This window comes from Lepisma saccharinum, chromosome 5 (assembly GCF_977018435.1).
Source record: "Lepisma saccharinum chromosome 5, izLepSacc3.1, whole genome shotgun sequence".
Classification (NCBI taxonomy): domain Eukaryota; kingdom Metazoa; phylum Arthropoda; class Insecta; order Zygentoma; family Lepismatidae; genus Lepisma; species Lepisma saccharinum.
The window spans coordinates 74987477-75014872 of record NC_139233.1 but is presented as its reverse complement, the minus strand read 5'-3'; the positions used below and the strand labels follow the sequence as shown (position 1 = coordinate 75014872).

The 27396-nt window shown below is 37.5% G+C and overlaps 1 protein-coding gene across 1 annotated transcript in view; it reads left to right on the top strand.

Moving 5' to 3' along the window:
- LOC145988077 (cilia- and flagella-associated protein 74-like) overlaps nucleotides 1–25635 on the top strand; it is a 74815-nt gene extending 49180 nt beyond the window's left edge. Inside the window, exons 7-10 of the mRNA XM_083122914.1 lie at nucleotides 15589–15702; nucleotides 20018–20238; nucleotides 23492–23780; nucleotides 25618–25635. Coding sequence (XP_082979040.1) covers nucleotides 15589–15702; nucleotides 20018–20238; nucleotides 23492–23780; nucleotides 25618–25635 — 642 coding nt within the window. The remainder of the gene's footprint in view (nucleotides 1–15588; nucleotides 15703–20017; nucleotides 20239–23491; nucleotides 23781–25617) is intronic.
- Nucleotides 25636–27396: the final 1761 nt, after the last annotated feature.

Here is a 27396-nt window from a genome sequence, read left to right as displayed (position 1 = left end):
CAGTCCCGATTAGCCTTACTGTGCATAAAGTGGACTTAAAACAACAATTCAATCAATCAATTCAATTCAATCTAACACTTTCTTCCATTCTTTGTTTAACTTCAGTCCCCCATTCCAGTTCATTGTGTCTTCTTCACCTTTCTTCTCTATTTCCTTGGCTTCCTTCCATTTTCTCACTAACATTCTCTTCTCCCTTCCTATCTGCTTAGCCTCATCCCACTCTATGTCATGTCCTGTTTCTCTCGTGTGTTTAAATATCGCATTTCTCTCTCTCTTAAGTCGTACATCATCCCTATGTTGTTTCAACCTATCTTTCAGTCTCTTTTTTGTTTCTCCTATGTACACACTCTGACATTCTTTACATTTTACTTCGTAGATAATCCCTTCCTCTTCTATATGAAAGTAATTATGTTTAGCCTTTTAGGTGAAAGTACAGTTGGAAAGTGAAAGCCACCTGCTAGAAAGTTCCCAACAACTTTCTAATAGCCTGGAGGGAGTGAAGTTTGTGTATATATAAGGCCCTTTTTGTGTATCTTGTTACTTTTGTACTTGATACAGAGTCTGATGAAGACCTTGCTAGAAGGTTGAAACGTTACGTTTAGTTTATGTTTTTAATAAAATAAATTACTGCCTTGGTCAGCATATTTATATTTTTTCAGCTCTTCAAAGTAATGTTTGACCATACATTGTTCATGAAATAAAAACATAACTTATACAGTGGCTCACATTAGTAATCGAATACGTAGCATTTTTTCTCAATATTTGAAAATTAAAATGTACATAAATATAAACGATGGTGAAATATTTATACGCATTTCTTAAAGTTATATGTAACTTTTTTTTTAATTTTGGGTGCGTCAGCACAGGCTATTTTGCACCCGCCACTTTATACGGGGTGCAGCCCCTTACCATAACATATAACATAACTGTAATGTCGCATAACTGAAATATTAAAATATTCTAACTTAGGTTAAAAGCTGAGGCTGTAAAGAGGCACTCAGCACACATGACAGAAAGCAGGAGAACATACAGAATTATACTGGCAATAGGGCCAGTCGCCAGAGTCTCGTTAGTCTGCAAAGAGCAGTCCAGGGTGTAATACATGGAATGAAGTTGAGGATTGAGTGTAATACGTGGAAGGTCACCCCTTACACCCCTGTTACGTTTTCAAATCTGAAAATAGTTATACATATTTGGGTGTGAAAAAAGAGATCACTTTAATATTCAGACAAATCGTGAAAGCCTTCTGTTTCTGTTAATCTAAGTTTCCATTCTGACAAGTTCCAGACCCATGACACGCAACATGTGCCGGTGCATGTTGCGCGTCATTTAGTGCACTGTTTACAATTCATAACTACTTCTGCAAAATATACCCGCAACAACACCGGAGTGCAGGACTTGATTGTAGCGTTGTTCAATTGTGCTTTAGAGTAGTCAGTGTTTCTTCACGTGTATTGTAATAATTTGGTGGTGATTTAACTTGTGAAAAGATGAACAATACAACTATGGAGGGTTTTGTACCATGATCTTCTAAAAAAGAGAGGCGAAAAAGACCTAGATGGTGGATTAGAAGTTTTCTAGCGAAAATAAATTCGGAAGAAGCGTATAAAACGTTGATGAGAGACTTACGTCTTCAAAGTGGATACGAAAACTTTGTAAGAATGACTGCAAGTGATTTTGCATTGCTATTAAATATTGTTGGACCACAGATTGTAGTCGCGTCGTCTGTTTCTACTCTGGTGCGCATGCCCCAGGAACTTGATGCAGGCTGTTTCTATTGTCCGCGGCGCATGTTGTGCATCTTAATCGTTTGGGGCAATTTTGTCCCCGGCACTTGCACCGTGGCATGTTGCAGACAGTTTCCATTTCAACAAATGCTTGGCACATGCAGCGTTGCATGTTGCACGGAAAATTTGTGGTAATGGAAATGGGGCTTTACATAGTTTTTTACCAGTCAACTACAGTGCGGGGAAGGAACAATTGATGCTACTTCCTGACTACATTTGTTACTAGTAGCTGCATTGCTCCCTTACTGAACTACGAGAAAAAGGGGTAACAAAAACAAAAATACAACATTTGACGAACGGCAGCTATTTATTTTTACCGTACCTAACCAAAGAGTGCAGGTACAGGGAAATTGAAAATGTCAAAGTACATGTAAGCGTACCGTGGGTGATGCAATAAAACGTAATGAAAAGGAAAATGAGGTAGATTCCGTATCTCAGAAAATTCAACCAAGAGAAATAGGAGAACGAAATGAACGAACTTCAGTATAAAAAATCAAGACCCTTTCCTCATCCCCACCCCCTTTCCAAACCAAGGGCTCCGAAAGCAGCTGTGCAACTTGTAGTAGGCATTGGGACTGCTGTATGGTTCAGTAACGTTTCGTCCGAGTTGCAGTTCGTCCAAAAGCGAAATTCTTAGAAACATGCTACAGTTCGTCCGCGACGGTTTAATGAGTTGCGTTTCGTTCGACCTTGGCTGATGATGAGTCACACCTTGACTAACCGGTGGCAGCAATGGAATTGGTGACTAGGATACCTCAGTTTACAACTTTTAAAACTACATTGCATAGACAGCGGAGTGCAGCGCAGGGAGTGCAGACTCAGACAAATTGTCAAGAGAGAGATCCCGGTTTCGATACCCGGTGGAGGCACAAGTGGTTCGGATCCCATTTTAAACTGTAGGTCCAATCCCGATTAGCCTTAATGTGCATAAAGGGGACTTAAAACAACAAATCAAATCAAAACAAATCGTCGAGAGGAAGTGAACTTGGATCTAGAAATTTTAGTCATGCCAGATGGCCACACCTTCATACTATATGACAACTATGAAGGTGAGATTTGAAATTTCCAAAGGGAAAGAAATATTAAAACAACAAAAAATATTTTCTTGGATGGAGCATTTAAGAGTGTTAGCAAGAGTTTGCTTCATTAAACACTATTAGGATGGTAGCCCTCTGACGAAATGCTACTTGATCAGGTAACCGTAAGCTGCCTGTTCCTGGAATTCGGACGCGAAACGCTACGCCACGTGCTGTACACCCGAAATGGTAATCTGGCGGTTCAGAAAGCGAAGATGAGTATGAGCGATGAATGCTGAAACTGATGAAGGGACACTCACAGAGAACACTCATGTGCAGGTCGGGATTCGAAACCGGGACCCCTGGCGTCGTAGTGCGCTGTGCTAACCACTCTGCCACGTAATGTTCTTTATTTACTCATTTTTAGCTACTTCCTTTTAAACTAACTAACTAACTCTCTAGCCTTCTTAAACCCGAAGGTTCATGGCTGCAGCAACACAGGCCTTCCACCTGTCCCTATCTTGAGCAAGATCTATATACTCTTTTCCATCCTTACCGATTTCCTTTAGGTCCATCTCAACGTTGTCCCTCCATCTTCGTCTTGGCCTTCCTATAGGTCTCTTACCATCAGGTTTCCCAACAAGAATCCTATAAACTCCTCTTTCCTCTCCCATTCGTGCCATATGGCCTGCCCACCTAAGTCTTCTTGATTTAATTATTCTAATAACATCTGGACATGAATACAAATTATGTAGTTCTAAATTATGTAACCTTCTCCACTTACTTGTCTCCTCATCCCTTTTAGGTCCAAATATTTTCCTAAGAATCTTATTTTCAAATACTCTCAATTTATGTGCTTCTTTCAATGTAAGGAACCAAGTTGCACACCCATATAATACGAGCACTACAGGCAAAATTACTGTTTTGTATATTTTAACTTTTAGTTTCTTAGTTATTAAACTAGAAGACAAAAGTTTATGAAAAGAGAAGTAACATGCATTTCCTGAATTAAGCCTACTTTTTATTTTGTCTTTAATATAAGTTTCATTTGTTAATATTACTCCTAAGTATTTGAATTTGGAAGCTGGTTCAAACGAGTTGTTATCAATAATTAGATTTTGATTATTACCTAACCCTTGGTTTCTCCCTGTAAGCATATAATTAGTTTTATCTTTGTTAACTTCCAAACCTATCTCTTTAGCAGTTTTGAAAAATATTTTATCATTATTCTTAATTGTATTTATATCATCCCCTAATAAGTCTTCATCATCTGCATATGCTAACAACTGAGTCACACCATTTAATTTTAGTCCTTCGTTAGTTTCTTTTACCTTCCTAACAGCATATTCTAAGGCAAAATTAAAGAGCAATGGATATAATGCATCTCCTTGTTTTAACCCATCATGAATTGTAAATTTGTCAGACACATTAGTACCCACACGAATTTTACTTTCTGTTTCACTGGTGCATACTTTTATCATATTAACAAGCTTCTTAGGTATTCCAAACTCTACTAATATATTATATAATTTCTCTCTTTTGACCGAATCATATGCTTTTTTGAAATCAATTAATAGCTGATGGACATTTTGATTATATTCCCACTTTTTTTCAAGTGACTTCCTTTTACCTACGCTAAAAAAAGAAATTAAAAAAATGAATATTAGTATTTTTTCAAAATGTCCATTGAAAATGTAAATGATCTGTCCATTTTTCATTTTGTCAGGAAACCTTTAAAGTTTGACATTATAGTTATTGGACCTTTGTCGCCATTGCACTGAAAGCTTACATCATTGCAAAGGCTGATATATCTATCTACCAGATAGAACACTGGAATTGAATGAGATTAGGTAGTTGTTCTATAATGTAGATTACACAATTCCATTATAACTTTGTCATTCGGTAAAATAATCGATTACTTTGGTTTCACTATTATTCAAAATGTATCTATCTGTTAAAAGCAAAAGTAAGAACCGAAGTCCACCATGCCAGCAACACTACTACTTCTAAGCAGCTCCCACAAGTGACTGAGGTTAGAATGAAAGTTTGTCTTGTTTTAAGTTCACTTGTATGCACAGATAGGCTAATTGGGAGTGGACCTACAGTTTAAAGTGGGAATTGAACCACTATTCCTCCACCAGGAGTCGAACCCGGCTAGAATGCAAGATGGCATACTCAGATGGCAATTGTAGTTGGTTGAGGGAAATTGTAGGCTGCAATTGTTTCATCTCTTATCGTCTGATGTCTACATACAAGCAATTTTGGTATATTGAGTGTGTTTTTCGTTCATCTACGCAATATGGCAGCAGCCACGAGATTGCAAACTCAAGACAGGCACACAAATTTGGAAGTAGTAAATACTGTATAGATGAATGAACAGGGCAAAATTTAAATTAACACACAAGTATTGCTTTCGAATATCTTAGCATGCTGTGGAGCAAATTGTGGTTTTGCATTAAAGGGAAGACACTCGAATACCACTACTCACTCGTGCATGCAGTGATCGAAGTGGTAGTTTGTAGCTAGGGTGGAACAAGCCTTGGAAATTGGTCGGGAAGTTGTTTGTTATTGTTTCACATAATTTGTAGGTAGTCACACGTAGTCTGAGAAACAGAAAAGTCACACATACAAGAATGTTGCTTGCAGGCCACGGACAATAATCTTCATGGGTAAAAATATGTAGCTTTCCTGGCAAAGTGTTCTCGGCTTGCGAGCCAGCTTAAATCAGCATTAGCGTCCAATGTTTCGAGCGCATACATTGCTCCCATCATAAGGTAGAGAGCATCCTGCTTATAGCAATGTATGCGCTCCAAACGTTGGACGCTGACGCCGATATAACCTGGCTCGCAAGCCGAGAACACTGTTCGAATCTCCACAGGCATATAATACAAATGTATCATACCCAAATGACACATCTGGCATAATACCTAACGTGCTAAATTTTGGAAAATAGGAGCTGATAGCGTGTGTGAGAACCAGAGGGACTTAACTCCAATTTATCAAATTTATAGGAGAGGAAGCCCGACCCTGTGGCCAAGTGGTTAGCACATCGTGCTGCGACCCCAAGGGTCCCGGGTTCGATTCCCGGTCAGGCTTGGTTGTTTGTGAATGTCCATTCATCAATTTCATCATTTCATCACTCATCCCCATCTTCGCAAATTAGCCAAGAGGCACAAAACGCAAAGTAAAATAAACTAAATCAATCAATCAATCAATTATAGCAGAGGAAATAATGTATTCTTAGGAATATGACTCTTAAATGTGACTCCTCCTTACAGATAAGAATTAGAAGTGGAAAAATGTCGATTTACTCCAAATACTCTTCAGAGGATTTTTTCTAACAAAACTGAAAACAGCATTCCCGTTCCTCTGATTCCCGTAGGACGATAGGTGAAATACATTTCATGAGTGATGTTTGAAAGAAGTTGTGTTTAGATGTCAAACATGTAGTCCACAGCCACGCTGTATGAAGAAAGCATAGAGGACAAGCTCCAATCACACTTAATCTAGGCTCACAACAAAGAGAGCGGCTGAGTGACTATGCGTAATGAAAGGCAAAGAAAACAGTTATTGGAAGAAACAATGAGTTTCATGTTTAAGATCATTCTATCATATGTATAATTAATGCAGTTGCTTATAAAGATAAAAATGGTCCAAAATGCTTCAAAGTAATTTAAAATATGAGGTGTTGTGGATACGAAGGGCGAACTCAACAAAGTGCATTGTGAGGGAAATGCGTTTCAAGTTGCCAGACACAGTGCGAACTCCATAAAAAAACTTAGAAAATCACGCATGAAACATTCCGATCTACTGTTACGAAGTTTTTTGTGGAGCTCGAACTGTGCCTGACAACTTGAAAGCATTTCCCTCGCAATGTACGTTTGTTCAGTTCTCCCTTCGTATCCGCAATGCCTCATATCGTCTCTAGGAAAAACCATTCAAACTAAAAACCACGATTTTCATACTAAATAGAAGGCATTTTCACCACATACTTGAAATTAGTTTGAGAAAATCTAAAATAAGAGGAATTCCGATCCCTGTTCTCGTGTTGATATTTCCTGGCAAATAAGAGGCTGTCGCGGTCTATTGCCGTGCTATACATTGAAGAAACAATGCTTTATACTCCGAAGTCGATACCAAAGGTTCATGGACGTCTGCAGGATTTTTTTCCAGGGAGGGGCAAGCAAGTTAGTTTTTTTTCAGGGGGGGCAAACAAGGTGCATGTTCCCCCATAACAGTGTTGTCTCCTCAAAAACCATTGCTTTAATTTGAAGTTATCATGTTCATGCAATAATTAACATATATTATTGTAGGTAAAATGCAATTGCGCGATATGTATAATGTTTGGTTGACTTTCATTTTCCAGGTGGGTCGTGCCCTTGACTCTCTTTTGGACATTCATGCAAAGGTTCTATTTTTATTTCGCGTCTACCACTTCCAGTTAATCGCGATGATAAAGGATGTGATAGGTGATGGAAGTGGTATAAAGACAAATGACCCATCCATATTTTCTAATCCGACATTAGACTTCGCAGTGTATTACACTAACTAATTTGCCACGGGATCGGCTTCTTCGTGTTTGTCTGCTCATCAAATGATTGATTAGTTATTCAAACTATATAGGTAGCAACGCTATATAAAATAACGAAACAAAAGAAAATCCACTTGATGTCTTGTAGTACAATCAACAGCAAATGAATTAGGAGAAAAAATATTTTCTCGACGAAAAATGAGTTGGCAATGCTGTGAACACCGAGGCATTTGCGATAAGATGCTTGAGGAGCCTCAAGCAAAGTTTTCTCAACGCACAACTTCAGTACCGAAGGTCATGTCGATTGGCAACTTTCGGGAGCATGTTGTTTGTCTACCTCTACAGAGTTCTCCCCAAATGCCTGTTTGAAAATGATCTGGTGTTCACTTTTTTTTGCCAACGTAGTTCTGACATTGCAGTAATGTTACAATTTTTTTTTCTTCTTATTTTGCTTTGTTTTTACCATGACACATTTATAATTTGTCGCAACTATGAGGATGGATGATAATTACATTAAATTGATAAGGAGACACTGCAGAGATAGAACTCCATGCTGAGACCAGGAAATGACAATTTTTCCATCCCATGAATAAGCTATAGCGTCACTGGGCTAGTGTGCTGCATGATTTCTACATTTAATTTGAGAAATCATTTTAAAAGATCTATATTTTTGTTCCTCAGGTCCCAGGAGCTTAACAAAAATATCCTTAACTAGTAAATGTTAACAAACCTGAAACTTTTGGGGCCAAGTGTCCCTCTTTCAGATGCCAGGATTTGAACCCTAAAATAATAATTCTGAATTTACGAATGGTAGCATGTTGAATGGCAGTGGGTAATTAGAGGTGCTGTGCGTATTATTGCTTTACGAATTCATTTTCGTTCTGAAGAAAGTTGCCATTCCGATACAGACAGAATATTTCGAAAAGTCTTTAATCATTCTGAGTCTGAGTTTTATGCACAAATAGGCAAACCGGGACGAGATCTACAGTTTAAACTAGAATCCGAATCACTATGTTCCTCCACCGGGCATCGAACCGAGAACTCCTTGATTACAATGCGGCGACGATTTCCTTGCGCCATCGTGGAGGCTCTCTTAATCAGTTGCATATGCATAAATTAGTATAAATTAAAGTATATTTCTCATACTACATAGAATTAATTATCACCACAGTCGGGGAAAATAGTTTTAGAGAAAATTGAAAATAGAGGAATATCTATCGCTCTTCCCGTTTTACTATTTCTTATAAAATCAGAAGTATTTCACATCACTGTCACAATCTAGAGCCGCTATTGAATGCAAAAACAGCAATTCTTCAAACTTTGAAATCGACACCTAGGGTGATATTTTTGTTATTTCACGTCACTGTTCTACCAGTCTCGGATAATCGCAATGATGAAGGTTGAAGATGTGATAGATGGAAGTGGGATGCAGACAATGACACATCCTCACCTTACTTCGAAGCACGTGCGCTAACCAATTAGCCACGGGGTTGGCTTTTTTGTGTTTATCAGTTCACCAAATTAATTTATTCGTCATTCAAGATCCAGAGGTAGAAAAGCAACGTAAAATAACGAAAACAGAAAAAATGCCATTCACTTATCATCACCCAACAATTTCATGCTGACCAAATCCACACATGAACCTCTTTTGGCATTCGTTTTGCAGATTGGCCTTGGGGATTAAACATCGCCCATTTACTGGTTCAGCTCGAGACAATCCAGGTGACCATGTTATCGAAGCTTATCTTCAATCCTTCACACAACTTCGCTATTTGCTTCTTACAGGTTGACATCTTAACAGAACTTCTATCGAATATTGCTCATAGAGTATATTTTACCTATCAGCTCTTAATTAACCTTCTAATTTTCACAAATTTTTTATTTTTATTTAGCGTCGCTTTTCTTCCACTTTCGGGCAATCGCGACGACGAAGATCAGTGAAGATAAAATAAATAGAACATTCAGAAACAACACCAATGCCCAGACCGGTATTCGAACCTAGAATCCTTGACGTAAAACCGTCTAGTGCTACCACTCAGTCAATTTTCACATAGAAACTTACACTTACACACCTCTTCCTTACATATGTGTTTTGTTTTACCTGCTGCACTTCTCTTATGGTGAATTCTAACCTCTCATTTCAGGTTTATCTCATGCTCGACCCTGTGGCCGAGTGGTTAGCACATCGCGCTGCGACGCCAAGGGTCCCAGGTTCGAATCCCGGTCGGGCTTGGTTGTTTGTGAATGTCCATTCATCAATTTCATCATTTCATCACTCATCCCCATCTTTGCAAATTAGCCAAGAGGCACAAAACGCGAAGTAAAATAAACTAAATCAATCAATCAATCAATCAGGTTTATCTCATGTTTATAGCTATTGCTTTGTAGTGAATGATAATCCTATTGCGCCATGTGAATCTTACTCCAACAAAAACCCTGTTAGAGGATGGAAACGTTACGTGGGTAGTGTTGTTAAAAGTCTGCTTTGGTTAGCTTTTTTAGTGTATTGAACGAATATTGCATTTTCATTTCGTGTTGAGGCATATTTTCGTCACCTAGATTTTGCATTTAAAATATGTAGGTCCAGTATATATTAGTCATTGTGAATTCGAGTCAATTAAAACATTTTGCGTTGTTGCGAGATTATCTATGAGGCATAATGAATAAGTAGAGAAAATGCAACTTGTATATCAAAATTGCTATGTCCAACTGATCTCCGAAAGTATTGTTTAGCACGTCACAATTCAAGTATAGTCCATGATTGTATCTAGTATATGAACGAGATGTGTCCCTCTTCTCAAACAATACGTGGCTTGTCCCCACCGAACGAAGTGTGTCACTTATAAATTAAGTGTCTGAAAGCAGGTATTAGTCATGAACAGAACAAAAAATACTCCTGAGCAATTACAAATTTTATACTACAGTTCATGGCCGGGAGTTATTGACGGTCACCCCACCTTATCCGCTTTAGGTTCCGGGTTCGAGTCCTGGTCTGGCAATCTCTTTTTTAAGTGTCTCTTCATCAATTTAATCTCATTATCATCCATCTTCATAGTTTCGATTAATTGTAAAGGTGACATAAAAGCAAAGCAAAATAAGAACAAATACAAATAATTGTAAAATGACTACAACGTCAGAACTACATTTGAAAAATAAAATGTGAGCAGAAGGTTCATCTTCAAACAGGCATTTGGGGAGAATTGTGTAGACAGACAGCATGCTCCCGAAAGTTGCCAATCCACGTGTAGCATGACCTTCGATACTGGAGTTGAGTTGTGCTTTTCAGGAAAGTTTGCTCGACGCTCCTCAAGCCTCTTATCAAGATTGCCTCGGTGTTCGCAGCATTGCCAACTCATTTTTCGTCAAGATAATCTTTTTTCTCCTAATTCATTTGCTGTTGATTGTACTATCATCAACCTACAATTTCATGCTCTCAAATCCACATAGAAAACTTCTTGTGGCATTAGTTTTACGGACTGGCTTTGGGGAATAAAGATCGCCCATTTCCTGGTTCAGCTCGAAACAATTCAGGTGCCTTATCGAAGCTGCTCTTGAGCACGCAGGGTTCCTAACCTACTTCGCCGTAATTCAGTTGTTGTATCTTGTTTAATATGCTGATTAAATAGAAGGAAAAAGATTTTTCCGACGGAAAATAAGTTGACAATGCTGCGAACACCGAGGCATTCTTGATAAGATGCTTGAGGAGGGTCGAGAAAACTTTCCTGAAGAAGCGCAACCCCAGTATCGAAGGTCATGCTACACGTGGATTGGCAACTTTCGGGAGCATGCTGTCTGTTTACACAATTCTACCAAAATACCTGTTTGAAAATGAATCTTCTGCTCACATTTTATTTTTCAAATGTAGTTCTGATATTGTAGTCATTTTGCAATTAATTTTATTTGTTCTTATTTTGCTTTGCTTTTATGTCACTTTTATAATTAATCGAAACTATGAAGATGGATGATAAATATATTAAATTGATGAAGAGACACCTAGAAAAGATATTTATAGACCAGGACTCGAACCCGGAACCTAACGCGGATAGGTTGGTGGGGAAGACCGTCAATTACTCCCGGCCACGAACTGGCTTATAATTTTTGTAATTTCTCAGGAGTATTTTTTGTTCTGTTCATGCATAATGCCTGCTTTCGGAAACTTAATTTATAAGTGACACACTTCGTTCGGTGGGGACAAGCCACGTATTGTTTGAGAGGAGCGACACATCTCGTTCATATACTAGATACAATCATGGACTATACTTGAAATGGCCTCCCCGATGGCGCAGTGGTTGCATCGTCGCCTAGTAATCAAGGGGTCCCGGGTTCGATACCCGGTGGAGGCACAAGTGGTTCGGATTCCACTTCAAACTGTAGGTCCAGTCCCGATTAGCCTTAGTGGACTCAAAACACCAAATCAATCAATCATATACTTGAAATGTGACGTGCTAAACACTACTTTTGGAGATCAGATGGACATGGCAATTTTGATATACAAGTTGCATTTTCTCTACTTAGATTATTTATGTCCAAATTTTATCCTAATAGATAATCTCGCAACAACGCAAAATGTTTAAATTGACTCGAATTCACAATGACTCATATACAGTGTGTTTATAAATGAACGGTGCGGCTTCAAAAATTAATAATAAATCTATTTATTACCTTACACGGGCAAAACTTACACCGTAAGCAGCAGCAACTGTCCAAGTTTATATAACTTTATTTAAATTTGTATAAAGATAGAAATCGAGAGGGGGCAATTGCCCCTCTGTGCCCCCTTGCTGACGAATGTCAGCTAAAAGTATATATTTCACACGTATAATTTGATTTGTCATAGTAATTTACATTAATTATTATAATGGGGATGCAGGAATGCGATAATTTCGAATTCAAGTGGTGTTTCTTGAGGGGGCAACACTATTATCAGGTTAATATGCCCCATGGCATATTTCCCTGCATCTAAAATATCGACAGATGTCCAAGATTAGGGGGGGAAGGCATTTGCCCCCCCCCCTTGCACCCCGTGCACACGCCTATTGCTACTCATTTCTACACTAGTTGGAAGCTTTATTCAATTTCGAGCCAAAAATGTAATTTAATATCAAATCAGAGTTGTTAAACGTCCACGAACCCATAAATTCTAATGGGTTTGATTGGGTTCCGCAACAAGACCGGAACCTTTTTTATCGCACAGTTTAAATTCGGTCCAAGTTGCATATTCTTTCATTTCAATATGGAACTTAGACCGTCTTTAAATTGATCCGGAAAGAAGGTCCCTGTGCCGTATTTCAATTGATCCGGAGAAAAGGGTCCTGGAACGAGTTGAAATACTTTAAACATAAAAAGGCTCTTTACAGTCCAGATCCATTTATGTTTGCTAATATTCCCTGCTGAACCAGAATTGAATTGATTTAAAATTCCTGACCCTTTAACAACCCTGGTTGAAGTTAATTTTTTTACAAACAACCATATTTTTAACGGCTATTTAACATTAATCCCATACGATATACTGAGTTACTTTTCGCAATGTTCCAATGAAAGGTAAGAGATTTGGGCTATTCCTTTTTCTTCCTTGATGTTAAATAGATTATATTCATCACGCGCCTATAACGTTACTAGCTAACATTTGTGAATTGTTCTTTCCTTGTAACGTTAACATCTACCATACTGAATTTATTTACATTCCTTATGCAGATGGTATGTACCCAACTGCATTTTGTTCCGTTCCGCTACAGTGGTTTACATTTTGATACATTCCTATGTAACGTTAATTAACCATATTGCCTTTCACTTCATTCCGTTACGGAGGATTGCATTCATTACGTTCCTATGTACCGTTATTTACTACCATGTTGCATTTCGTTATGTTTTTGTAACGCTAGTATACACCATATTGCATTTCGTTACGTTTTTGTAACGCTAGTATATACCATACTGCATTTCGTTACTACGTTCCTTGTAACGGTAGTACATACCATATTGCATATTATGTTATGTTCCAATTTACTCATTTTGTTCCGTTCCTTTATAACGTTAATATCTACCATAATACATTTTGTTACGTTCCTTGTAACGTCAATCTATAACATATTGCATTTCGTTACGTTACATGGGTGGGTACCAGCAGTTGAACCATACTCTTCCTCCTACAAAATGGAACGTACCGTGTAACGCAAATTGGATATGTTACGACTCCCTGCGCGACACTTTCTGAAGTCAGAAGTATCCTTTGAGTTATGCAATTCACGGAAAATTGATTAATTCTGCTGTAAATATTTGAGAAGCAAAAATGGACTTCTTCAGACAGGAATAAACTTAATATTCTGGTAATGATTTAATGTGATATTGGAAGGGATATGTTTATTTTGTGTAATAGTGCAGTTTTTAAATCAAATTTGGGATTATATTCACATTTTTTAGAACCAAAATGTCATTTTATAGGGCACTTTTTCACCACTATAACAGCGAAATTTAATTTTATTTACTGCTTTTGAACCCGAAATTGACTCTGTTTTTGTACAGAAATTTTGCTTTTTTATTTACCAGAAATATGTGCCTCTAGTAATAGGTCATCTGAGCATATGCTTGAAAATACCAATATGATCCTACTCAACAGTTATGGTATCAGAATTTGATTCCAACCTGTAGAGAATTCAACTTTTGCTTACTTTCCACTGGAACGTGGCCCTGAAGAATTTATATAAAAAAGGTATCTGTGAATGAATTTGGACATTTTATCACTGCTGTGTGTTTTTTTTCCAATCTTTCAGACTTGCTCTATCTCATACTTTAAAGGGTTGTTGTTTTGTTTGTTTTTTCAGTTGTGTTTCAGGTTTGTCAACCAGTCATACTCCTACATGTGGTGGAGCCTGATCCACTGTTACATAATAATCTAAAGTGGTCCACTTCACATATTTTAATTGGCTCAGTACAGGATTTTTGTTTTATCGTAGAAGCTTAGTAAAAGACACATGTTTGACCAGGACTTGAAACATGGTCTCCGGAATTACATGCCACTGCTCTTCCAACTCAGGCTTTCCATGATTTGTCAGCAATCCTATTACAGTAACACTGGATATGTAAAACCAGATGATGATGCTTAGGAGCAATAAATTTCTGCAATGTGCAGAGATGCAAACTGAAAAACCAATGTAATTTTTAGGATCCTGCAAATTCTGGCACCCCTACTGGTGGCGTGAATTTTTTTTGTTAAGTAATGTAAAATAACTTATAAAATATTACCAAATTAGATCACAATCACACAAAACACTTCAATCGAGGCTGTGTGTTTGCATTGCTGATTTCTGATGGAAAATATGCATGTCGATTTGCATTTCCTTCCCCACCCTTCCAAGCTCTATCACTGTCAGTTAGATCAACCTGGCAAGAGTTGCAGCATGGTATCAGACCTGCACTGCTTTTCTATGTGTGGGCTTTTATGTGCTCAAGCTTGCTGCACAGCAAGACAATTGAAGTAGACTCCAATATGGCAGATTTTAAGATGTCCAGCATGTTGGTAACATATCCTTAAAGTCTCCTATATCATGTACCAAATGTTTGATCTGTGTTTCACCATCCTTATTTGTTTTAAATGGTGTTTTCACACATGTATACTTGCTAAGCTTTCATTAAATTCCAGTACATCGTAGAAAGGGAAGAGTACATATAATTTGAGGTCTGTTTTCAATAGAAAACTCTAATATCTAAAAATCAGCTTAACACACCAATCAAATCATTCCTTTTTTTCATTGCAGTTAAGTCTCGAGGCAGAGCTGATTTTGATGCCTATATATTTATATCAGCTGATACCAGTGGTATAAGTACCAGGAAGTATTGGTTCGAATTTAATCACAAACATCAACTGAATTTTTTTCAGAGTGTGGGTATCTTGAAGGGTCCATCAATCCCACACTACACTTACAAAAAAATCTAATTACAATGAAACCCTGATTTTACATTCCTGAGTTTTACATTTTCACACTTTATACATTCTAACTTAACAAACTGTTACAAAATTTTCCTCGTTGTGTATCAAAAGTGAATTTCTTATTTAAATGATAGCACTTTTTTAATATTCTGATTATCTTGTATGAAATTCTAATATTTTAAAGCAAAGCTCAGGTAGATGTTCACGCATTGGTATCTGTGACAGCAGGAATCAGTAAAAATGTCAGCACCAGTACAGGTGTCAGTTGAATGTGGTATCAGCTCAGCCCTAGTTATGCCAGAACTAATTTTCATTTTTTTTTCCCAGCATACAAAAATACACTTAGTTTTCCACCCAGAAATTGAAACTGAAGAATTACAAATGAAATTAGAAATGAATAAAAAGGAAGAGGAAGAAAAAAGAAAACAGGAAACATCCAAGGTAATTTTGTTCATTTTCTTTTTGTGATGGGTTTGGAAAAACACCTAGTGAGTTACAATTGTATTTTAACACAGAAAAATCTTTGGATATTGTTGTGTTCAATATAGAAAGAAAGTTCGTATAGCCAGAAAAACATGCAGTCATGTATGTATGTGAATGTACTTAGTTCATGGTATAGTGAGAAAATGTATAATTTAACTGCTCTACATTTTTTGAAAAAAAAAGTAGTGTTCTGAATACTATCTGAAATGTGATGAGATTTGCTACAGCTAGCTGCTAAGATCACAGTGCCTTAATCAGTTTCACATCGTCCCTTGCTAGGTTGCTTATGCAGGGATATTAATGGCAAATTTCCCATGTAACATTCAGATGCCCTACTGACTGCATCACTCATATCTATAAGTGTTATTTCTTAGAAGTACCATGTCAGAGTTTCTTTAACTTTCTAGAACAAAATAATATCAAGGTTTGCACTTTTCCACGACTACTAAAACTACTAAAAGACTGCAATCCACTGTTTAATGGAGAAGGACTCTTTATTGTTTATTAACCATTCACGGGAAATGTACACTTGGGACTGTTGATTTGAGAAAAACTGACAATGTGTTACATTGAAAGAATAAACACTAATTGTAAGTGTGAGCCATTTTTATTATTTGTAATAATGTAGAGTTGTTTTTTTAAAACCACAAACAGTCATCCATTGTTGTTTTTAATGCATTTATTACTTAGTATTTTGATTCTCATCTTAACCCCTTCCCTTCCCTGTGAAATTTTCTGACAAAATGGTTTCCCGTTCTGTGTATTTTTTTCTGAGTTGGCGTAGTAATATTTTAAGTAGCTACTGCTTCAGCACAATTCATCCGAGTATGTAGGTTCATATGTATTTCTCTTCAGAATAGAACAGGCTTTCAAATGGTACCACGCACATGTGTACATCAAGTATGAGGAAAGGGAATTCGGGGATAATTTGGGAAATTTCCCTCCGAAAAATCCCTTTTTGATAACTTTTTTGCCCTCTGGACCGGCCCTGGATATAGGTACCAGATTATAATCTACCTTGAAAAATACTATGGTCTATAGGTAATGCGTCCGCCAAGTTTCATTGCAATATCTTCAATAGTTGGCAATCCTGTTTGACAATACTATTAGATACTAATCGGGGATAATTCGGGAAATTTCCCTCCGAAAAATCCCTTTTGGTAACTTTGGGGCCCTCTGGACCAGCCCTGGATATAGGTACCCGATTATAATCTACTCTGAAAAATACTATGATCATGCAAGTTTCATTGCAATATCTTCAATATGTATGAGGAATGAGGGAAAAAATATTTCGCAGTCCTGTTCGACAATACTATTAGATACTATTAGAAACTCAAAAACCAAAAATAAATCACCAACAGTTCAAATAACGCAACACCAAAAAAATGTACATAAAGCAACTGACTAAACGCGGCACACAAACGAACTGAAGTTTGAACTTTGCCAGCATAACACAAAAACAGTTTACTTTCTTCTGAACTACTACTTCTTCTTTTTCTTCTTCTTCTTCTTTGTCGGCACTGAAAACCATGACTAAATAAAAGGTCGTTGTATCTTCAATAGCAAAACATATGTTTCACCAACAAAAAAGTATTATTCAGTTCAACACAGGTTACTTCAATCAGAGATGTTCACAGTGGCGTAGCAAGGGGTGAGCGAAGTGGGTGACCAACCGGAGCCTCGTGCCTAAAGGGGCCTCATGTCCCATGTGGTTAAAACGAAAAATGTAAAAAAACAGAGGTGAGAAAAATATGGAAAAGGCAATGAAGTTAATACATTCTGTTTTCATCTGATTTTAAATTCTAGTTAAACGTTATAATCTGAATCGTCAAATCAGGGACATAACATATAGGAAGGCGGGGCCCTAAAGCTAAGGGTGCTCGAAAAAAGGTGAAAATATCGTATTTCTCATGCAAAACATTTACGGAAAATTCACGATAACTTGCTTGGACATTTTTACCCATTTAATCTTTTCTTGAATAAGAAGCATTTTGTCTTGTATTTTCTTATTTTTCTTGACTGCGCACTTCCGATTTTAATAAGTTAACAACAAAGCACCTCCAATCGAGGGGGATGTGGAACAAATGGTAAATCCGAAATGCTGTTGGGTTGACATTTTTAGGACGAGTAAAACTATTAAATATAATTTTAGTCGGCAATTTATTATTATAATTTAAATATGATGAATTGCTGACGAATCCCTGAATATTTTGTATCGATTCACATTAAGATTTCAAATGTAAAAACAGAGTTGCCTTGCATTCTAATCTCGCCCAGGGCCTTGTGATATGTTGCTACGCCACTGGATTTTCGCAGGCGTAATATTATGCCCAACACAGAATAAGCTATAGTGACCAAGGGCGTAATATTACGCCAAACACAGGGAAGGGGTTAAATGCTATACTACCTTGTATTTTGCAAATATTGAAAGATGGTGGTCTAATATCAGCTATAAAGAAACCACCTTTGCTCATGAAAACTATACATTGCAATTTGTTTGTAATGTTATTTCAAGTTTATCACTTTCAATCTGAAACTATTGCTATTAATGTGTTATTAACTAACTTTTTTATACACTTCACTGTTGATTAAAATTAAATATAAAAAGAAATCACCTTTGATATTTTTGAATAACTAATTTGTTTTAACTAGGTACCAAAATACTAAGGGTTTTGCTTAAAAATATTCAAGAATTACATCAGAATATTAAAATACCTGTTATGTAATCACACTTTTTCACACAGTACTGGTGCAAAATAATTGAAATCTTTGAAATTTGCATAATTTTCCAGGATAGACTTAGCGGAAGTATTGTGTAGTAATTTTTCATACCCTACAAGGGACCAAAACAGCAGAAAAACATCATCTGGTATCAATAAATAAATTCTAACTTATAATTTCTGATAATGATATTGATACATCATCATAGCTATTGTCTCAACCCCAGTTTTAACCTTGGTTTATGCATGATTAAAAACAACTTCAGGGTGGCCATTCACCAGGAATTCCTTGAATTCCAGGAATTATGTGTGAATTCTACATGAATTTTTATCCGTAGAAGTGAAAAATTGCAAATTTTATTAATCCAAATCCCACTGAATTTATGGAGAGAAGTTTTTCACAATTTAGCTTTCATTTTTATCAAAAAAGGAAAAGAAAGCTGCTTGTAAAATAAAACAGAATTCTTTCAATCCATTTTCTTTGTTGCAGAACAATCTATCTGATAGATTATTGCAAGATATCTAGAATTCATTAGGTAAACTTGAGTTTGATATTCTTGTACAATTAACAATTTTTTGTAGATTAATATATCTTGTAATGTTTGTGACTTGTTCAACAGCAGCGGTGTCTCAGTTTGGTGTGATCCTTAGCAAGAGAAGGATGCTCGCTCAGGAGCTAAGGAGAAGCCGTATTTTGAGTCTGAGTATGTGAAATGGTAAATGTAAACTCCACACCTTATAATTGAATTTTTGGATAAATTAGAATCACACAGACCCTTCATACTGTTATTATATTTCTGTGTGTGTGTGTGTGTGTGTGGTGGGAGGCTGTAATACATAAATAAGGCTGAAATAGAGAAAATATATGCTTGTACCCTTGAATTTTTGGAGAGTTCACGTTGAAAACCAGGAATTATACTTGAATTTTTTCAAGGTCCTAGAGTGGCCACCCTGAACTTGGTTTTAACTAGGCAACTATGATGTGAGGTATAAACTATTTTAATGAATGCATGAATACACATTTATTTTTGTGTTTCTCTTGTATTTTTTTTTTCTAAAATCTTACATTGCTTTTCTGCCACTTTTGGTTAATCAGGATGATAAGAATGAGTGATGATTAGATTAAATTGATGAAGAGACACTCACAAAGAACACCCATGCCCATGTTGGGACTTGAATCAGGAAGATTTCCAAATCGACTGAATGATCCAAAATTGACCACTTAATACCCCTTGCCACTGTGACGGAATGTCTGCCAGTCTGGAAAACCTGGAAATCCTGGAAAAGTCAAGGAATTTATCTTTATGGAAATATCATGAAAATTTACTGTGTTTCTGGAAAGTAATGATGCACTAAAAGTAGGTTTTTGATCAAAGAATCTTTTATAATCAAGGGTTTCCCAGATTCGATACTCAGTAGAGGCACATAGCAAAGTGGTGAATCCCACTTTAAACTGTAGGTCCAGTCCCAATTTGCCTATCTCTGCATAAAGTGGACTTAACAACAACAGTACTAACTTAAATTTTAAAATGGCTTCTCATGCACTGTTACAGAAAGGTGGCAAGAAGAAAGGTGAGGCAAGCAAGAAGAAAGAACAGCCTAAGGGAAAGACCACGAAAAAGGACAAGAGTGCAAAAGTTGAGGAACTGGAACCTCCAGTAAATGAATTGTTTCCAGTGGAAAAGAGTCTCCTGGAAGCTTTTGAGCCAAACTTTTCTGTGGCTACTGTTACCTGCTTTGTTCAAGGTTTCCTGGATGGAGAAACAAAACCACGGTATGGAAATATTTGCATATTGTAATAATGTAATAAATGATATACAGTGGCCGTGTCTGTAAAGGGTGTCTGTCTGCCATATAGAACAACCACGGTTGGTAATTTCAGCAATGTCCTTGCTTGCAGTGACACTAGAGTTCACCCAACCTTTAATAAATAGACACCCTGCAGTAAAAAAGGCAGTCGGAGCATGGTGCTGATCACATAACCTCTACAAATAGCTGTTCCCCTTTTGCCATCATGGCATGTTACAATGTGTGGGGCATAGATATTTTTAAAAATAATGTAATTAAGCTTAATACAATAGAAGAATCATGATTTAAAGAAGTATGGTCATTTGTCTATATATCGGTCAACTTTCAACACCTCCTTACTCTGCCTATTATACCCTTACAACACCAGGCTAGCTCAATTCATTTCTTCATACAAGTTTTTGCAGACTGATAAAGTACTGACATAGAAGTTGCCAGTAATCAATGTTCCAATCCACGTATCGAACGTAAAGATAAAAGCATCTCCTGTGCATTGCAGCATCCCTTGAAAGCACAACAGGGAAGTATAGGTACAGCCCCACACACACTCCATCTTGACCATGGTGTGACCAGCACCATGGTTCAGCTACCTTTACTCCACAGGTATTCATTGATTACAGCTGGGTGAGCTACGGAGTGGCCCATAATTATGTATATGATGTTTGACTGACTGCCTGAGAGTGGGGATAACAGTCACTGAACTTAGGAACTGTTAGTGTATGCCAGACAGGATGGCGGAACGGTTGTCTCTGGAACAGCGCATGTGTTGTGTGCGTTTGTATTCTGCAACAAACAATTATGCGGAGATGCGACGGAGGATGGCAGTTGAGTTTGTGCTAACAATCGCAAGAATAAACAATAAATTTGACGCCAGTGGTAGTGTTTTGCATGCGAAGGGAGCAGGTAGGCCCTGGAGTGCGCATAACGATGATAACGCAGCTCGTGTGTTGAATTCCGTTAACTTGTCCCTTGGGAAGCTGTAATCACAAAGGCAGAAGTCCAGAGAGTTGAACATTTCACGCGCAACACTGTAGAGAATAATGAAGGACTTGAATTTAAAGCCATATCATCCTTGTTTGATAAAGGCTCTTAACAACGATGATCCGGATAGGTGCATGGAGTTTGCAGAAAAGTGGCTGGGAATGCTGAGGGAAAATCCAGGTTTGGAAGAACACATAATTTGGACAGATGAGGCCAAATTTCATGTTTTGGGAAGTGTTAACTGACACAATTGCTTGTACGGGGGGGGGGGGGGGGGGGCGGGGGGCAAGAAAACCCTAATGTAACCATCAGTATTCATGACAAAAGTCCTGGTGTCATGGTATGGGGCGATGTCTCTTATGATGGGTTGATTGGCCCATTCTTTTTCAATGATACCGTTGCTGAAGAAAGTTACCTTAAATTGTTTATAGACACTGTGTATCCTATATTGTCTGCACGATCGGACATTAATTACCTATGGTGGCAGCACCACCACACTATGCTATACCAGTGCGAAAGTGGCTGAATGAAACATTCCGGCAATGCTGGATCGCTCGACGTGGGTCTGTGGAGTGGCCTGCTCGGTCTCCCGATTTGACACCACCGGACTTTTCCTTATGGGGTCTTTTAAAAGACAAAGTGTATCAACATCGCATATGCAATTTGACCGAGCTACGGACAGCTATCACAGAAGAGTTCCACAGGATACCAGTACGGCTCTGTCAAGCTGCTTGCGACAATGTTGCTCTTCGTCTCCAGGCATGTATCGATTTGGATGGTGCATTGGTGGACCACGCCATGGAGAACAGAGATTAAAAACCTGTAAGGTTTGAGATTAATGTGTTTATGGTCATGTTCCATTATGTTGTTGTTAATAAAATTGCTAGTTTCTTTACCACAGTCTGTGAAACATCATATACATAATTATGGTCCAGGAAGGGCATTGTTGGAACAAATCCCATTTTTGGTCATCATCCTGAGTATCGAAACCATTTCTCCAACTTGATCAGTTCCTTACTGACTGAAAGTAAAATGAATTGAAAATATTCTCGAAGAACCTGAGTGGTTCTCCTCAATAACAATGTACGTAACAAGATGATTGCAGTAGTTTCACCATAGAAAAAGAGACAGTTTATTTAGACATATACGTATGTTATAAATCCAGAGTATGTTAAGTTTGCTCTACCATTTTAAAATAATTGTCTCTCTAACCTGAATATATTTCAAACCTTCCATTTTCCACAAAATCGAATACAGCTCTCTGATTATATCCATGGCATGCACCTCAAACATAACAAGACTGGAAACTGGACTCTGTCCTAAATTTCTTCCTAGCCATTTGTTGTAAATGAGTTTCACTAAATATTGAAACATTTTGTGGTATATGCAAACTTGCCGATCTAAAATTCTTATTTAAAGTAGCCAATGGTCATGTAGGAAGTGAGCACCTACTATAGGAAATTCACTTTCCAGCACCTTCTTGCACTGCCTGAAGCCTGGTATTTTCTTTCCTTAAGAAAGCCCAACCAGTGCAATGATTGTCCAAACCATGTAGATATTTTTGCTAATATTTAGAAGAATATTATGAGGGTAAAAATCACTTTTCATATGTTCCCTGTTACTGTATTTCAATGTAAAAGGATAAAGTGCTGTATCTAAAATTTTGTTAAATAAATAAATATGAATTATACCTTTATATTCATAAAAGATATACAAAATTGCAGAATTTTGCAGTAATGAGGATTCCACTGACCTTTACATCCTGGAAAAATCAGGGAAATCAATTTAATGAAAAGGCTGTGGAAAAGTCAGGAAATTTTTAAGAAATGTTCAAAATCCTGGGAAAGTCAGTGAAATCGTTCTTGTTGTCAGGATTGAAAACTGAAAACATATTTCACTTGTTTTCTCCCAACTAGTTTCTTTTACTTATGAGAAATTTCATTTTTCCACGTTGCACAATTGGATAGTTATTTCTGATTAATTTCGAAGGCTCACTGCCTGCATTCATAAAGGGTATGGTGTCTGGAGCGGAGATGATAGTGTGTTGCTTCTTTCTTAGTTCCTAGGTGGCGGTAGTTATATTTTCTCCCATTTGGCAGCACTGGTGTGCGTTTCCTGGCTTGTGTCGTCTGCTGTGCTTTCTGCTTTCCGTTGTCAGGTGGCGTTGCATATGGGGGATCCAGTTAAAGTTGTGTTCTAGCATACTATATCAACAATAATTAATGTACTTTTTTCCACAGGGATGTTGATGTATTGTATATGACACTGATATGCCATGTGATTCGTCCAAATTTCATACCTCGAGCTGATCATCAAAAGAAAAACTTTGGGTATGTTGCTGTAGGAGATAAAAGAAAGTGGGACTTTGATGTCCAGAGTGTTTCCAATAAGAAAATAACTGTCAGCATGAGTGCGCTTAGTCCTGTAGGAGAATTTTACTCGCTCTTCTACAAACATGTTTTAGAACCAGAACATTTGAGCAAAGTAGTTGTCATCTTTGCGCCAGAGAAATCTGAGATGAGCACACAGGTAAATTGTTCTCTTCATCTCTTCATGTGTGTGTGTGTGTGTATGTGTGTGCAAAATGAACAAAAACAGGAAGGCATTGCCCATTTCATATGTCGACCATACAAAATTAAAAGACTAATAGCCGGCCTCAGTGGTGGAGTGGATATCACATCGCGCTACGACGCCAGGGGTCCCAGTTTCGAATCCCAGCCTGGACATGGATGTTTGTGATTGTCCATTCATCATGTCATCACTCATCCCCATCTTCGCAAATTAGCCAAAAGTGGCACAAGAAGCGAAGTAAAGTAAAGCAAATCATTCAATCAATAACAGACTATTATTCTGCAGCTTGACTGAAAGCCATTAGTAGGTATCAAAATAGTGTCAGATGTCAGAGTAGCTAGTCAGCCTCTGGTACATGTTTGTGTAACGTGCTTCATATCCAGAAGTCCTACGTTTGAATCTTCAGTGAGCATGGATCATTGTTCAAAATTGGAATTTTTCGTTTGCAGTGTAACTTAATATATTGCATTGTTCATTTTCATAATTGTGATACTTACAATAGAAAATTTGCAAGGCATGTTGGATCATTTAGTTATCCCTGGAGACCTGAGCTTTTCGAGTATACCTTCATCAATTTCACCCTCACAATTAGTCCGTCAGAGTATACTACATGAGTTAGTGACGTACTGGACTTTGCCATAATCACACACACTGAACAACACATGATGTGAAATGGACTACAGGTTAGACGTTCTTTGTGCCTATGTGAACTGAATTATGCAAATTACACTAAAAACATTGTAATGTCACCTTTCCACTATATTTGTTTAAAATATTGGTATCTCACAGTGGACACATCTTTGCTCTTTCCACACTGGAAAAAGATAATTAAATTTATTGTTTTTCCATTTGCATATGTGAAGGAGATGACTCCCTCTCTTCTTTGCCTCTAAATGCTTGATCATACCCCCACCCTCCATATTGATTGTTTTTTTTATCCAGTATTTAACCACTGCTGCAATAGACTCCATTAGCTTCACAACAGACGTTAACTGTACTTTGCATACGTACACAAGCAGAAATTTACTTCCCGAGGCACAGTTCCTTTGTCAGAAGACTATACAGTGAGGCCCGATGACCCATTCACATCAACACTGTTTACAATGGTAAAGGCAATACAAAACAATCTGGACAAGAGAGCAGTGGTGTAAAATCATTTTTTTTTTTTCAATGAGAACAAAATTTTGTTTATGCAGTGATTCTGGATGCCAGTTAATTTGAGAGCAGGTATTTTGATGCACCCCCTCCCACAAACATTGTCCAAAGCTTGGTCCTACCTGGAGAGTGGGGCAATCCTGTTAGATGGATGTACAAATGCAAAAAATATTGGAACACTGATATGTTCCTCTATTCAGAGACCCCAAAGTTTTTACTTTACGTCCATGGACAATACTGTACTGTGATTGTTTTTTGGGAAAAGAGTCACGCCCCCCTATGTAAAGTGAATGTGTGTTTTAATTTAAATTTCAGTCATTGGCTAAATGTGAAGATGAGGATTGGAAAATATAACATCCATGCTCGAGACTGTGCATTCAGGCTAGTGACATGCGTATAACACCTCTCTTTACCTTATGGTCCTTTCCTTTTTTGTAAGAGGGCATTTTAGATATGTACAGTCATGTGCCTGTCTGCAATATATTTAATTCTCTTTGACCCCTTTTGCTTCCATCTTTGCCAATTAGAATAATCGTATTTTAGGTATATACGGGTGGTTAACAAGCCAACTGCCTCCACCTTCACTTACACCAGACTTACAGTGAACTTATAGTTTAAACTTTTGTACACTGATTCATAGCTGTTGGGTGATATGTAAATATATTCTACAATACTGAAAACACAGTAATTATGATTCAAGCAAGCATGTAAACTTCTTGTCAACGCTTCTAAGTGCAATCCAGATAAATAATACAGAAATACTTGCCGTAGCGGAAATTGCTTCACCTCACGTCACGAGACAAATCGTTTCATAATACAGGCAAAAGGGTAAAGTAAGATTTATCTCCTTCACTAGCTTTTTAGAAATAAGCGGAAATGCACCGCTAGGTTGTTTTTTTTAGTTCTTGCATAGTCGAGACTCATTACATGGAAATAAGCTTCATTATTATTATTATTATTTTAAGTCCTACTTATGCCATGGACTGAATTTACAGTTTATAGTAGCATGTGCCTTCACCAGGTATCGAAATCGGGACTTCTTGATTAAAGGACAGACATGTTATAACTAAACAAAATAGGTCTGTTAAAGAATTATTCATTCACACAGAACAACAACACAGCGTGTGCGTGTGTGCATCCTTGAAGTTAATAAATTGATTAATTGACTTGGTGTTTAAAGTCCACTTTAGCCAGGGAGTGAACCCACAGTTTAAAGTAGGATACAAACCACTATGTGCCTGCATCGGGTATTGAAATCTTGATTACAAGAATATACTAGAACCATGTACTTTTTTGGATTATTAGCCTCTCACACGTGGCATCGAATTGCGAAGAGAAAAGAAAGCACCGTTCTATCCGTTGATGCTCACGCAATCCATTGTATTCTAAGTGTTACTCAATTGACAACACGTGCTAAACTAAATTACAAATTAATATGGAGGCCCTTTCATATCTTAGCTTTTAGCTCAGCTTCTAAAATCAACACTACCCCCCCCCCCCCCCTGGACCAGTTATCTCCTTGTCTCCAGTCATCTTCAAGACTCAAGGAAGCATTTCTCTCTCCACTTCGAGCCCCGGCAAAGGGAGGTTAGTTTCTATTGCAAAAGAGGACTACGAAAGCTCAAATTGCGAAAATCCTCTTTTTCACGAGTTGCAAACAGATATAAAGGAATAGGAGAAGATGGCAAACAGCTTTAGTAGTGACATAACAGTCAGTGACAGTTGTCAAATAACTGTCAATATGCGCACTCTTATTTTTTGCGTACATCCTCATTTTCACGAAAGTATCATAATTTTCAGGAGTTAGAAAACAGTTGTAAAAGGATAGGAGAAGGTGGCAAATACCTTTAGAACTAGACTACAGCTAGAGGTCCACAATAAAAGAGAAGTGCTCGTAATAGGCTACGGGTCTCGTAACGAGGCTGGTACAAGTTGAAACTTCTTTTGGAACGCAATGATTTGCTTGAATTAGGTCAGTTGGACAAGTCAAATCAGCATCGTGCGGGTGAAACAGGTCTGGAAAAATAGACAAAACAGGGTCCTCTGAAATACTCAAAACCGGAAGTGGCCGGGAACAAAGCATACCATACTACTCACATAGTTTGCTACTTTGGTATCCATGAGTCCTAGATGGAGGTGCATTGCACAGTAGTTTGGATTCCACTTTAAACTGTTACTTTGTTGTGAATGTTCCATTAGAATTGATGGTAGTTACTTGAAAAGTAAAAAAAAGAAAAAAATTGTCATGCTGTACAATAGTGGAAGAAGAATAACTTCAGTTTGCAATGTTCATATGATGGGTAATTGTTATTTTATAATTATTCAATAAATCTTCAACTAATCCCAAGAAAATATCCAATTTTAATGCATCACTGTGTTGCTCTGATTTAAAATTAATCTAAATCCTTCCTTCCAGGTA